The 15029-nt window shown below is 39.5% G+C and overlaps 1 protein-coding gene across 4 annotated transcripts in view; it reads left to right on the forward strand.

The window, feature by feature from the left end:
• EPHA3 (EPH receptor A3) overlaps positions 1–5788 on the forward strand; it is a 226973-nt gene extending 221185 nt beyond the window's left edge. For 2 of the 4 annotated variants that reach the window (XM_051621540.1, XM_051621548.1), the window contains exons 16-17: positions 415–570; positions 2004–5788. In XM_051621540.1, the coding sequence (XP_051477500.1) occupies positions 415–570; positions 2004–2109 (262 nt within the window). In that variant the 3' untranslated portion in view covers positions 2110–5788. Of the gene's footprint in view, positions 1–414; positions 605–2003 lie in introns of all 4 variants that reach the window. The other 2 variants (XM_051621556.1, XM_051621565.1) reach the window with 2 other exon arrangements.
• The last annotated feature ends 9241 nt before the right edge of the window (positions 5789–15029 follow it).

The raw sequence follows: 15029 nt of genomic DNA on the forward strand, positions 1-15029 counted from the left end.
TTGTCAGTGGGCTGCAATACCCTGAACATTTGATGTGTGTATATTCTACCAAAATGCTCAACATGGAGTCTAGCATGTGGAATAGTGTCTTCAGCTTGGAGTGTAGAGTGTGCATCATTTGTGTGCTGTTTGGGACAAGATGAATCACAATACACTTTGTGACTTGGTGGTGCTTCAGTGATTTAAACGTAGGCACAAGCTGGAGTTCTTAATCATGATGGTTACACAGCGTTTGTCAGAGCTGCCAGTGTGAGTACATGTGGTGGCCTCAGCAGCAGCAGATACCTTCTACAGACGAACAGAAAAGCCACGTCTAGCCTGGAATCTCCTGCTGATGCCAGTGCTGTTTGGACACAAAATAAATCCACAGATATCCCTGCTCCCTAACTTTCGTCATATTCTTCTTTATTTCAGGCCATCAAATCTTCTCCTCGACCAAAGTAACATTGACATTTCAGCCTTCCGCACAACAGGTGATTGGCTCAATGGTTTTCGGACAGGACAGTGCAAAGATATTTTCACGGGCGTGGAGTACAGTTCCTGTGATACAATAGCCAAGATTTCTACCGAGTAGGTTCAAATTGACTACTGCTCTTCATCATTGGTAATAGCTGGGGTTACAAGTTTAAACATAAGCACATAAGAGTAGCATTTTATATGGAGTTTCAAGTATTTACCTAAAATATTCTTACCTTTAAAGAGATAAATGTAAATTATTGTTTTAGTTATAATACACATGCAGGAAATGTAGATGCTCTTGTGATTGTGTGAAGGCCATGATTCCCTATCTTTTTCTCACTGATGCCAAGGAAAGTCGCAGTTTCTTCTGATTCAGTAACACCATAAATCATCTGGTTACACCAGCATCACTTTATTTCAGTCACAGCTTAGGAGTTTCTCTGTTGAATCTTTTTATTCTGACTTTCATATGGGGGTTTCCCCACAGCTGGCATGTCTGCCACTCTTCTCCTTTATTGCCTATCCCAAATTCCATTAAACCAGGTGAATAAAAGCGAATACTTTGTAGCTGCTCTCCTCCTACATGCTAATAATTACTCAGGTGCTGAACTCCCTCCTTCCTCCAGTTTTAATCAAGCTAAACTCAGAAGTTTACAACTTGTAAGTTTATTACATTTAAATACAATCTCCTTTCTTGTGATAAGGAAGAGTAGGATGATCTTTCTACACCTGAAAAGGCATCAAGTACAGTAATGAACTTACTACCAAAGGAAACCTCGACTCCCTGTTGGGCTAGCTGGATACATGACAAATTATAGAGTAAACAACAGCTTCAGTATCGACAATTAAACACATCAATGCCGTTAATTAGTGTATTATTGCAACTATAAAAAGGCTGCTAATGGCTTTTTGTAACAATTACCCTTTGGGGACAGTGCAGAAATCCTCTAGGAATGCCCAATTTCCTGTGAACCACGGGTTAATTAGCCCTTTGCAAGTGTTAAACCACTTCTGTGTAGCAAAAGGAACAAAGGCACTGGATAGCCTGGAGAAAGGAGAGGTAAAAAACAGGGCAGAAGCTGGAAGGTTGGCCATGAAGCCGTTATTTCAGTGCTGATAGCAGAGATAAGACAAATATTCAGAGGCCTCAGGACACCTCAGCATGGCTCAGGAAAAGAGAAGGAAGGTAAAGAGGCTGGTAGGAAGGTAGAGAGGCTCAAGACTGCAGCTGGCCCGGAAAGTGAACCCCCTTGTCCCTAAATCCCAATGGGCATATGACTGGAGAACATTGTTTCATTGTCTTTTCTTCCCGATAAGCAAACACAAGGCTAAATGAGTTTTTACCCTTTTTTTTCAGCAGCCTTATGCTGGTTTTATGCAAAATGTATTTTTTGGTACCAGGGCTTATGTGTCAGCAGTATAACAATACCTGGAGGATCCTGCAACATAGCAAAATATGATGAGCGAGTAGATTTCTGTTGCACACATCAGTGCTAGGAAACACGATGTGCTCACTCACTTGGTGCATCTTCTCTTTTTTCCAGTGACATGAAGAAAGTCGGAGTTACAGTTGTGGGGCCTCAGAAGAAGATCATTAGCAGTATCAAAGCTCTAGAAACACACACAAAGAACAGCCCTGTTCCTGTGTAAGGTACCAAAATGAAGTTGCTTAGGAGAGAGAAAAAAAAAGTTGCATCACATGGCAAAAGCGATGGCTGATAAACAGCAGAATTTAAAGGAGTTCTTTGCAACAGCTTTGGAAACATAATGGTTGAAATTTGAAACCCACTAAGACACTCAAATAATGAGTATAAATGCCTTAAAACTAGGAACAAACTTGTTTTCTATCTGTCAATCCTAAAGGGTGGGTGCTCTTGTCTGACTGTTAATGCAGATAGTACATTTCAAAAGAAAAAAAATGTAAAAAATCCTTCCAAGTAAAAAACAGTGATATTAAAACCTAGAGCCATTTGAATATTAAGTGACTGAATAACACGAAAACCCCATGGACGTAAAAGCTGTGTGTTTGATCTATACAGCAAACAAGAAGAAAGAAAGACTTGCAGTATTTTTATACAGAAGAGATCTGTAACAGGTATTTTATTTCTTTAAAAGCAAGGAAAATAGAGGACTATACCTCACAACCTCTCTGGCCATATTTACTATAATGTCATTGTAACATACTATTTCAACTTCAGAAGGGAACACAGAACTAAAGTTTGTGGTGACTGAGTTAGCTGACAAAAGATTTTTGCCATTATGTTAGCTTCCCTAATTGTGTTCATTTAAATAGAAACAAGTCTTAATTTGAAAAGACTTATTTATTTCCTTTGGTTTGTTCATTATTGTTTATATTTATGCTTACATACCTTAACCTGGCTGTATAATGGCCAAGTGCCAAATGTTATCAAAACTTCATTGGTTCAACCTGAGAAATTGTCTGATGGTTAATTATTAGATTATTTTATACTCGTGAAAGCACGTATGAAATACAGAAAGAAAGAAAGATGATATTTTTTTTCCAGCTCTGACACTAGACAAAGCATCTGGGCTTGTTGAGATTTCTTCCATTTGCTGTGAGTGGTATTTTACCCTGGGCTTGAGTTTTGGCAGAGTTGTGCATGTATTGATGTCTAGATCAGTATCTGTCCCAGTCAAGCACTTAACATGTCATTTATTTCCCAAAGGTCTGCTTTCCTGTCAAAGTAAGGACCCCCATTCTCAGGTGGTGTTCAGGTGGGAGACTTGCCTAGCAAACATAAAAAAGAGTCAAGAGTTGCATCCTTCAGTAACTGAGGATGCTTTTTGAGTTCACTGGGCAGTGGTCCATTTCTGGCTTCTGTCTGGCAGGCTCTGCTCCCCATGCTGGGAACTGGGAGGTGTACTGCTGTGTGGGCAGCCACTGGTAGTTACGCTTAGATGGTGACTTGCAGCCAAGGATGAGTGGACAGTTTAAAAGGTGCTGCTTAAGCTTGTGAAATGGGACTTTGGTATCTAATTTTACCTAAGTCTGAGCTAGAAGACAGCTGTCCTAGTGTTGCTATCCTGCAGGAGCCTTGTTTTTTGGCACAGGCTCCTTAGACACCTGTTCCTTGAAAGAAAGCAGAAAGAAGCCTATCTCCAGGAGCACATTTGTATTTCCTGGAGGAGGAAGGAGCTGGGAAAGTGAGATTTGAGAGCCCTCCCCCATCTTCCAGATAGCAAGCTCTTAAGCTCTTGCTCTGGAGCATGTCAGTCCCAGTCCTAAGCAGACACAACTCTTCACTCTGAAAAATGGGTAGTTTCTACTGCAGTGTGAGGCACTTCTTATTCTAAATACAGGCAAGTGTCTTAATGCTCTAGATGAGTTTCCAGACATGCAGATTTTAGGCTTTGGGCACTGATGGAAACCACTCTGACTCCCAACTTCCCATGCTGGAACCTAAACCTGATTCTGATTAATAACAGAGAGTCCCTGTAAGTTAAAGACCGTGCAGGAGGCAGATGACTACATGGCATGCTGCCTTTTGCTGTGCTTGCAAAAGCAAACAACTAGTCATGCTTGCTTTCTTGGTTGGATTTGTTATTTGAAGCTCCTTGTAATGTAGGGCACACAAATAAGGGAAGAATAAGTTCCTAGGATTTGTGGGGCTGAATCAGCTTTTAAATTGTTCTTCACGGGTCCAGGACGTATAAAGTGTAGAGACACAAAATTTATCACACATTGTTAAATAGAAGGAGAATTAGAGGCTTTCTAATGAGTCCTGTCAGTGAACATGCTGGGTTTGAACCACACTCACAGGGTAATAATTAGTAATATTTTCTGAAAGAAAAATGAATGGGTTTTAAAGTCAGTTGAAATAAAAAATGAAGAAGAAAATTAAAATACAGCACTTAACATGTAAAGAACACTTATCTGCTACAAACTATTGTGAAATGCAGCATGCTGAATAGAGAAACTGTATTTTCCTTTGGTTAGTTCATTCAGAACCTTTCATTTCTTCAGTTTGAGATTGCTCTGAGTCCAGCATCGTTGGTGAATTTCAGTCACCAAAATCCATTTGCAGACATTGTCTTTGTGGGGACAGCTTTTTATAACATATTCCTCATGACATTTCTCTTCAGCTTCATTCTGCTGCTGGAGAGTGGGGGCGAGGGATGCTGTGGGTGAGGGAGGACATCTGTTAAATGCTTCTGAAAACACAGACCCAGTTCTTAGAGTTTTAGATGACGGATGAAAACAGCACCAACCACCCTCCATTTTTTCTTAGGATCATGTCATGTTCCTTGCCCACTGTTTGAGCATGCTCAGCATAAAAGATTAAATCTCACTGATGCTTGGGAAAAAAAAACAACCAAGAAACTGAGTTTTGCTTTTCTTTGCTATTAGGAGTAGAGAGTTTTAAAACACATTTAGTTTTCTCTCTCTGTCAAAGGTTGATTTGTACTGTAAGTGGCCTCAGTTGCAAGCATCCTATACTCCCTCTCCCCATGTACATATGTATACATAGCAGTGTACAATTCTTCATTGTGGAGTAGAGATACTAGAATTCGTGTGGCCATCTTCCTGTACAGGACTTGCATCGGTTATTGACATCAAGCAAAATGCAATTGCTCATAAAATGACATCCTGTATTATTGGTTTTGTATCTTTAAATATAGTTTCCATTTTATTTATTTCTGTTAACATATCTAGTTTTGTGCTGTTACTTAGCATTCAATAAGCAATGTATAGATGTGATTTGATTGGCAATATGTATTTACTTTTACTTGTATTTCAAAACATTACTTACTCATTTAGATTCTATATTGTGCAATTGTAGATGGCCTCTTACTAATGTAAAATGATTTGTAGTGGAAACATTTATATTTTTATAATAAACATAATGAAAGTATTTTTTACATACTGGAATACCGAGGTGATTGCTTGAAGGACAAAGTACATTTATTTGATTAGTGTGATAAAATTGTAATTTAATATGGATAAACTCTGTGTGTTAAAGCATGGGTTCGGAGTGAAAGCTACATTTTACCTATGTTATCTATGACAAGAAACAAGCAGTGCAGGTTTTAACTAGCCAGACCAGCATTTGTGCTAAACTGACTTACATCAGTTAAAGACTTTGCTTTCTCTACGGATACAGGAAAACATTGTCTACTACAGCTTGCCTACGGGAGAGTGAAAAAGCTGTCATTTATTTTAGTTGTGTCAAGTATTTCCAAACTTTTGGGTTTTTTCCTCCCTTGCCAGTGGACCTCTTTTAATCTTATTACTATGTTGAATCCAGTAAAAGATGTACTTTTCAACAAAATAAAAAAGCCCACCGCTTACTGTAGTTTAACCCCATGATCATTTCTTGCCTCTGAGTATCTTTATTAGATAATATTTTGCTCCTGTTTTGTTATGTCCCTACCAAGTTGTTTTAATATGCTTCACTGAAGTAGTGTGTCTTTGAAAATGCCAACATGTAACTCAGGTTTGCATCTCAGGAATTATCTTCCTAGATAAACAGGCGTGGTTTTAATGTTTGCCTGTTACTTGAGGAGTAAGGTTACAGGATCTTTCAGTACCATATATTATTTTGCATGCTTCTGTGTGTTACTGTGCTTACTGGTGCAACATAATGAATTATATACCTGTCCTGAAGTTCATAAGTTGATAAACATTATGGACATGGATGTAGCACACTTTTTTTTTTCATCATTTTATCTTGGTATCTGTAATAGAAAGAGGAATCATGAAAAAGTTCTACCCGTAAGTATACAGACGAAAAATTGACTTAAGCTTAAATGGGAACAGCTGGATTGAAATCCATTTCTTCGTAACACCAGCGTACGGCTCATGCTGCAGTGGGTACATATAGTGTAATTTTAACTTCTAATTAGTGGGTTTCAATGCTATACTTGAAGGACCAGGAAGCAGCTCTGTAAGTCAAATCTATGCGGTATGCAAACTATTTACATTGTGAATAGGTTTCACTTCGGCAGCTGTGTTGCACTGCCTGGTGTTCCATCCCTTTAGCTTTACTGGTACATTGTATACATATCCCAAAGGGCACAGTGGATACTAACGCTTTTATAACTGTTATGTTTATTGTAAAACAGTATTAATATTCACAGGAAATCCTGGAACAACCGTAGGGTAAATTCACACAGACAGCAGCAGAGCAAGCAAATGCTTTGCAGCCCATCACCATGTCTCAGCTCAAATCTGGAGGGATAAATTGCAGATAATTGCACAAATTTGGATATGCCTTTTTCAGTAATGTCTAAGTGACTTTGCATTCCTTCTTAAAGATGATACCCAGACCTAGATATCTATACCAGTAAAAGCCTAAGCAGTGCAAAGTGGAATGAGACAATTACTTCTGATATCTCACATATGCCACCCCCATTAATTCAGACAAATATCCATGCTATTGACTATCCTTCATTTTCTGAGCCACTATAGTCCCTCAGATCCTTTCCAAGCTGTCACTTCTTGGTCAGTAATTCCCCATTTGTATGTGTGTACTCAATTATTTTTCAGTTCTCAGTCCAATTCTTCATGTATTTCTTAATTAATTCTACTTTCCCAATTTAAAAATATTTCTCCTAGAAATGTTTATCTCAGCCTTGAGTCACACATATAATCATGCACATGCTCAGTGTGCTGGTTACTAATTCAAATGGGGAACAGCATGAAACACAAAGGACAGCCTTCTCTGGGCTGCTATGTTATGTTTTTCAGATGGTGTGAGAACCTCTGGTAAATGAAAAAAATTCAATATACAAGGTTTTTCGGCTCACTCTGCTTCCACATTACAATGATTCCATAATAGCCCATATTTCCCCTGTTAGCTCATAAGAATGTCATGTGGGACAGTACCAGAAGTCTTACTGAAGACAAGATAAATCAGATCTACTAGTTTTTAGATTATCCTGTCACCGAAATAAATTATGCAGGTTTGACGTGACTTGTTTATTCTTGACAAATCTTAGTTGGCTTCTTAAGACCTTGTAATCCTCTGGTTGCTTAGAAATGTATTGTGTGATATATGTATATAAATACATAAAATCTTTCTGAGCATCTGAGGTTAGCATACCTACTCTGTAATCGCCCAGCTGTGCTTCTCTCCTCTTTTTAAAGGTCAGGATGATCTTTGCTCTACTCCAGTTGCCTGGGCTCCAAGACTTCTCCAAGAGAACAGCCAGTGGCTACCCTTGGACTAGTCCCTTCTGTTGCCATAGTAAATCTCACAGACTCTGCAAACCTGAATGCATCAATCACTTGTTCTGCCTCCTAGGATTCCTAATTGTAAAATAAAAATAAAATGCATACAGGCAAATGTTTTCATTGTGTGTCCAGGTTTTCAGCTTATGCCTCAAATTTTTGCAAGCAGGCAACTACTAAGAGTCACCATTAAAGAAGCATGTAGTAACACCTGTCTGGTTAGCAAATGTCATTTTTTGTTTTTCATTAAATTGAACAACTGAGGTTTATCACTACTGTGTGATTTTGAAGTTGGATGATAAGGTCAAGCATCTTACAAACATAGTTGAGATTCACTGTCTGGAATAGTTAGAAATCTTTTCATTCACTCTGCTGCTATCTACATAAAGTGGGAAATATCCTTTACCTCCATTCTTCTTCCATCTAGTTTATCCTAATATTATTAGAAAGCTCCATTTTTAAATCTCTTCAGCAAAGTGAGCCACTTGAGTTTACCCACCATGGATTTGTAATTAATACCAAGGTTGGTTTCCAAACCTTTCAAAAGTGTATGTTTGCAAGACAGGGTGAAATAACCAGGGCTTTATATTCTTAATATTTGGAGGGACTTAGGGAAGCAGATCTTGAGCTTGTATCTGAACTGATTAATTTCTAAGCCATGATACGTAGCAGAGATTTCAGTTTCAGCAATAGTAAAAGCACGTCTGGGCATGAAGCACCAGACATGAGATCTCAGGCACCCGTACATATCATCATCCTGTTCATGTAAGATGACTGTGGGATGCTGCTCCAGTAAATATTGCGTGTCTTTCCCAGAAGAAACTGTGTTGTGGCTGTACACTGAGACTGCTTCTGATGTGACATAGTGCTCGTGCACCCCTGTTGCTGAGCAGCTGTGCATGCTGTGCAGGCTTCAATGGCTCTGCCAAAGCAACACCCACCTTAGGAGGGCTGCTGTCCTCACCCTGAAACGCTGCTAAGGCCCCAGCCCAGCCCTCCTCACAGGGCTGAATTTCTCCTCCTGGCACAAGGCTTGCAAGGATGAAAAGTGAGCATTCAGTCTTGCTGAGCACAGAGTGTAACATTAAATTTTAAGGCTTTGAGCTGAAATGTAGCCCAAAAAACCCATATATATGCTAAAAACAATTTGTTCAAATGAAAAAGAAAATGGAGATCTGGTAGCTTTGCATCATAGTCTGAACAGGGATTCAAATAAGCATCTCTGAAGCTAATTTTCCTGTTGTCCCTCCTTCCCACCCAGCAGAAATTGATCCTTTCATACAGTTTACAGCTTGAAGTAATTTATTTTCACAAGGCGGTTCACTCTTTCCACTTGTGTTATTCTCTGAGCTCCCGTCTTCCCTCATGCAGTATAACAGGCCCTAAAATTAGGCTCAAACCACAAAAGTTTTGTGTGTTGCAGGACCTCTTCCTCCTGAAGATTTTCCTTCGTACGCTCCATCCCCTGCTATGCCACCAAGCACCCTCCTAAACCCTTCCTCTCTCTGCTGGTGAGAGGTGCTGTCTGTCTGCTGCAGCTTATACCCCAACCTTCTGGAGAACACAAAAGTTAGGATGTGAGATGATAGAAGCAGTATTTAGAGTTGAAACAATATTTCAGAAGTTGCAGTTGCCTGCTTTGCTGAGCTTTCCATTTCTGAAATCTTGCCATACAAGTTTAACCATGGGGAGTCCCACCAGACATTTAGGTTTGCCTGTGATTTTTTTTCCCCATAAGTCATGTTCAGTGTAGACATTTCCTCCCACTTACGATTTAGCATGGTAGAATAATTATTTTAGCTATGGAATAGTATCATTTTAACCAAAACAGATGATGCTTAAAACAAAACAAAACCCTCCCTCCCACCCCAACAAAATTCACCAGATATCCAAGTTCCTGAGAGGCTCAGTGCCTCTTGAGCTCATCATTTGGACAGTGAATAGGTTTCCACCCACAGGCTGGTAAAATAGGGATCCTGGTTCTCCCCATCTTTTCTGCATTATCTGAATGGCTTTTTGTACAGCTAGCTGGATATTTGCTAGTGGGTTTGGTCACTGCTAAAACATGGAGCTTCGCCTCAGACTGGTTGTTAGCTACTCAACAGTAACGATTCCCTGCTTTTACTCTGCCCCTTTAAAGTAGGATCACCGTTTACTGTTTTACTGTTTTTAATCTCTTTCCTTTACTCTCATAAAGGGATTTTTTGGGCTTTAGAGGAGGACAAATCCACAATCCCCAGTTGTGTATACTTTAAGAAAAAAAAAAACAACAAAAAACTTATGCCTCATTAACTGAGTTAATACTTGCCTCATTGTAATAGCAAAGTAATAAAATTCAATCCCTACAACAATGTGATACTTTAACTTCCTGTCCTCTAACTGATGGAGTGCTGGGCTACCTGCCAAGGAAGTCAAATGAAAATAGGAAGCAATATAAACAAATAAAATCTCTTTCTGATGTTTAGATATAGATGTTTCTTGGGTTTTTTGGGTTTGATTTTTTTTTTCTTAATATTCAGTCATTACTTGATTCATTTTTCTTTCTCTCTCTTCCTGACTTTCATTCTGTCATTGTGCACATGGGTTTTGGGGGAGAGGACTTGTTGGCCCACAAAGGAACTATTTTTCTGCCCCTTTTTACCTCTGTTTCATATAAACTATCCTCTTCTTTTAAGGTTACTTAAAAAAAAACAGCCAACTGAAGAAACAAAACAAAACAAAACAAGCCAAACAACAACAGCAAAAAACAAACAAACAAACAAACAAAAAACAAAAAGCAACAAAGCATACAAACAAACAAACCCCAAAACAACCAAAAACCAAGTATACCAAAAGCACCAAAAATGTCTCTGTGAACACTTCCTGAATGTGAACAGTATGAAGAACTGTACGGTAATGGAATAATTAGATTCCTCCAAATAAATATAAAATAAAATGTAAAATACTATAAAAACAGAGAGATCAAATCAAAGTAAACCCCTCTGCCTGACACCAGCCAGCCATTGTTACCACAACCAGTTTCCTGGTGTTTACACTGCAAGCAGGCCAGGGGAGCAGTCCCATCCCCAGGCAAGAGGAAGACACCCTGAAGCACAGGGCTGAACTAGTCTGAGACCTTCTCTAGCCTTCACATCCAAAACTGGAGTGTGTTCTTTCTCCCTTCTTGTATGGTTTCTATTCACTGAATCCTCTGCCAAACAAGTACCATAGCTGGCCAAGCCATGCATTTATATTGAAAAAAGATATTTAATAGCACTGACATGCTACCTGGGTCCTCCATGGTAACAGTGCTTTAGATAAAATTTCCTGGTGCTTGATGGTTGCCTAAGTCTACATTATAAAGACCAGGCTCCATTATCTTAGCTGTGTTTTTTGGGCATAAAATATGTTAGCATTGTGGATACAAGTAGCTCTTTAGCTTATTGCTTTTCACTACCACAATACCTAGTGCTGTGGGTTTTTTTTTAAGCACTCTTAGTCTGAAGTACATTTTGAGAAACACTGCAAAAAGACTGTATCTAGTCTGTTTCTAATTATGGCAAGTGCAACACCAAAAGCACAACACCCTCTCTCAGACTCTGCATGCTACCTGCTTCAAGGACATGCCAGTTTTCACTGGCATCTATGAGATGCCTTTTCATGGGAACCTCTCTCCCAGTATTCCTTCCTTGGCCCAAATCTTTAAGTTTAGTATAGGCACTTCTTGGCTGTTACATGGCCCCCTAATGAGACCATATAATGGTGTTGGAAATAGTCTTTTGTTGCTAAGTGACTGCTAGGGGAGTGCTAAAATTACTTCACTGCCCTCAAAAGAAAGATCTCATGGGTTGTAGTAGACACTGCACCACAAGAGGAAAAGCTGTTCAAAATAAAACAGAGCAAAACTTTTCCGTCTTGTGAGAAACTAGTGGAACGATCAACTTGGAAAATTTTCTCCTAATCTTTCTGAGTTTATTGAAGCAATCTGAAATCCAGATCAGGCGCTTAGTACATGTCCTTTGTGTCCACACGGTATCCTGATTCAACAGGCCTAGAGCCAAGTGAATCAGCAGTCAAAAATGTCTTAGCAACTTGCCCAAAAGGAAGCTTTCAAAACTGATTATTTGTAAGCCATTGCTTTATCAACATATAAAATTTATTTCTTCAGGTAACTGCTCTTGTCACCCTGTAAAAGACAATAAGATTTCTATGATAGTCCATTTGTAAATGGTCTGAGTGAGTGTGAAACTGAAACTGTCGTTTCTTAAATATTTATCCAATAAAAATGGCACGGGCTTGGATCAGCAGACATATGAAATGCACTTAATGTTTTAAGCTAGATGTTAGCCCTGTATCTTGAGGGAGAGATTGCCACTACTTTACAGAGAAAAACTGTATCTTCCAGTAAAAAAGAATTTGAAAAAGTCCAGGAGGGTTTTCAGAAATTTCACCTACAGTTTGTGAAAAGCTGATGAAATTTCCAAGGAGAGGGTGAGAAAAAAAAGTATCTAGTTGAGTAGCTGAAATACCAAGCTCAGTAAAATCAGAGGCAGTAGAGGACTCAGGGGAAGCATTCCTTTTTCCTTCATTTAGCCTTAGCCCAGTGTGGACACAGGGTTAAAGTTACTGCTCTCTCCAGAGATGCTACACAGGATCTTGCATGTGGAATGGGAACACTACATCACAAAACTCTTTGCAGACCATAAGAGTGTAAGATTCTTGCAAGTAAAATACATCAACTCTTGTGTCATTTAGGGGTTGTGGCATTTCCAGCCTTGCAATAATTGCCTAGCACTTTGCATTTGTGAGAAAGTAGAAAGAAATGTCTTAACAGTGGGTTCTGCATTGTGTAAAAGTCCAACTGCGACTTGCAGAAACACCCGTGAGACTTATTGCTACCATTATAAGCTTAGAGTAATGTGCCCACATTTTTCTTTTTAGACCATGCAGGCTTTATTCAATCCTCTGAGGTAAAAAAAAAAAAGAAAAATAAAAAAGAAACAAATAAACCAACAAAACCCCCCCAAACAACAACAACAACCAAACCAAACCAAAACACACAAACAAACACACACACACACGAACACAAAAAACCACCACCAACAAAAAAACCAAACTAGTCATGTTAAACATGGGTTTTTTTCCTTTATTTTGATCTTCCTGGGTTAGACACACATACGTGTTTCATGAATCTGGCTCAGCTGAAGGTGAGAGCTCCTGCTAGTTGGTGATGAGTCCCAGCCACCATGCTCATGGCATCATGTCCCACAGTGCCATGGCCACTGGGGGTCTGAAGGTTGGGGCTGGGATTTCCCAGCCTGCTTCCCAGCTGCAGAAGGGCCCAAAGCAGCAGCTGCAGGGGGTGGTGGGAAGGGAGGGGACTTCATTCAGGCTGCAAACCTGGGAGCTCAGTGTTGGGCTTCCCTGTGGATTACCAGCACCTGGCTCAACAGTTCCCCAGTTCTTGCTGGGACATGGTCAGGTTTGTCAAGGCAAAGTGGTGAACAATTGTAGAATACTTTATTAAGGAAAATGCTCATCATTTCAATCTCATTGAATTTCACTCTCTCTGAATATCAGTTGTTGTGCCTCAGCAGCAGAGAAGAGCCAAAGTAACAAAGGGTGTGTTAAACACCTCAGTAGCTTTGGTTTTCATTGGTTTTGTTGTTGTATTTTGGAAGTTATCAGGCCTCCTTACTTTGTAACTTAACAGCAAGAAATTTTCTTCCTTCTGCTCAGTCTTCTTAACATGCCCTAAGTCAGCTTAATACTGAGGGTGGGAATGATTAAACCACAGCAAATAAAACAAACAAACAAACAAACAAACAAATATAATGTTGGGTGTAGCTCTAGAATAATTCAGAAGTTTTCATTTGGACACAAGCTGTGCTTCCAAATCAGTTGCAAAAGCAGTTATGAAGCTTCTGTCACTGATGCCTTTTAAGAAAGCAATAGATGGGGATCTCATAGAAATCATTTGGTGTAGCTGAGGCACGGCTTGAGGCAGAAAATGTCTCAGTCTTTTTGGCTTCAGATTGCATGATTCCTCCATGGTCACACAGCACACCTCACCCATACTCTTGAAAAATTCTTTGCCTAAACAACAAATACGGTCACTTGTTTCCCCTGTTTGCTGGGTACAGATAACAAGACTTGCTGTAAGTGTCTCAGGTGGACATTAGAATTGCTGATGCTGAATCAGGGCTGATTCCCACCAACAGTGGTCTCTCTGCCACCAGGCTGCTCAGCCTTGCATAGTTGTTGTTAGAAAGGAATGACATCCTATGAGAGTCACAAAGTGAGGGGAAACCAAAATTGCACATTGCTCTCCAGCTGCTCATCAGTCCGTAGCTTTTCTCTCACTTTCCCTCAGCTCTCCACCCTCGCCATTTCAGTAATGAGAGAACAACCTCTGCAATCTGTTCAGCAAGAGAACAACTCATCTGAGCATAATTTCCTCTTCTCTGTTGTTGAATATAACTTCCCTTGGGTAGGTGAAAATTTTGGCAGTCTGTACAAAGACTAGCAGAGACTGAAGCAGAAGCTGTAATAGAGCTGTTACAGCTTGACAGCCCTGTTTTGTGATGCACTGGGGAATCTTATTACAAGTCAACTGTAGCTTCAAGAAATTTAAGATAATGGCATCTGCTCAGATGATTTTTTTTAATGTTTAATAAACGAAATTGCAGTAGATTTGAACATGGAGACTATGACTGTAGCAGGCCTGGATGACTTAATAAAAATGAAAATCAATCAAACAACTTCACTTTGTTGGCAAGTTTTTGCTCTGTAAGTGGAAATAAATGTTTTTGTAGGTCTAATAATTTCACACACATTTCTTCAGATACTGTCAAAACTGTGTTTTTATACTGTTTGCTGAGTGCATTGTTTTTTGCTGAATCTGTGTTTAAAGAACATCCTGTTAAAGATCATTTAATGTAGCCTCACAAGGACCTGTGTTGCTACAGTGTGTATGAGTGATAACCAAAAGCTTGAAGAGTCCTGTGGCTTGAGAGAAGACTTTTCACCTCCCCACTCACTGTAACCTTGCTTTTTCTTGAATTTACTAAAGGAGATTATGACAGCAATTAACGCTTCAGATCACTGGATCCAGGTAGTCATAATATTGCTCATTTTTATTATAAGACAATGATTCACAGTGGTGGCAGGAAAGGAACAACATTTAAAAAAAAAATGATGGATTCTTTGCTACCAGCATTTTTCAAATCCTAAATTTCACAATAGGTGAAATGTGGTTTCTGGCATCTCAGGCTCTGAAACCTGCCTTGGGACAGGACTAGTTTTGTTAGCTGTGAGCACTGTTGTGATGGTTCATGTGCTGTGAGCCAGCTGAAGAAATAAGGCAGAAAATAAGAAAACCATGGAGGGCCCTGGTGCC

This window comes from Apus apus, chromosome 1, assembly GCF_020740795.1.
Source record: "Apus apus isolate bApuApu2 chromosome 1, bApuApu2.pri.cur, whole genome shotgun sequence".
Taxonomy (NCBI): Eukaryota; Metazoa; Chordata; class Aves; order Apodiformes; family Apodidae; genus Apus; species Apus apus.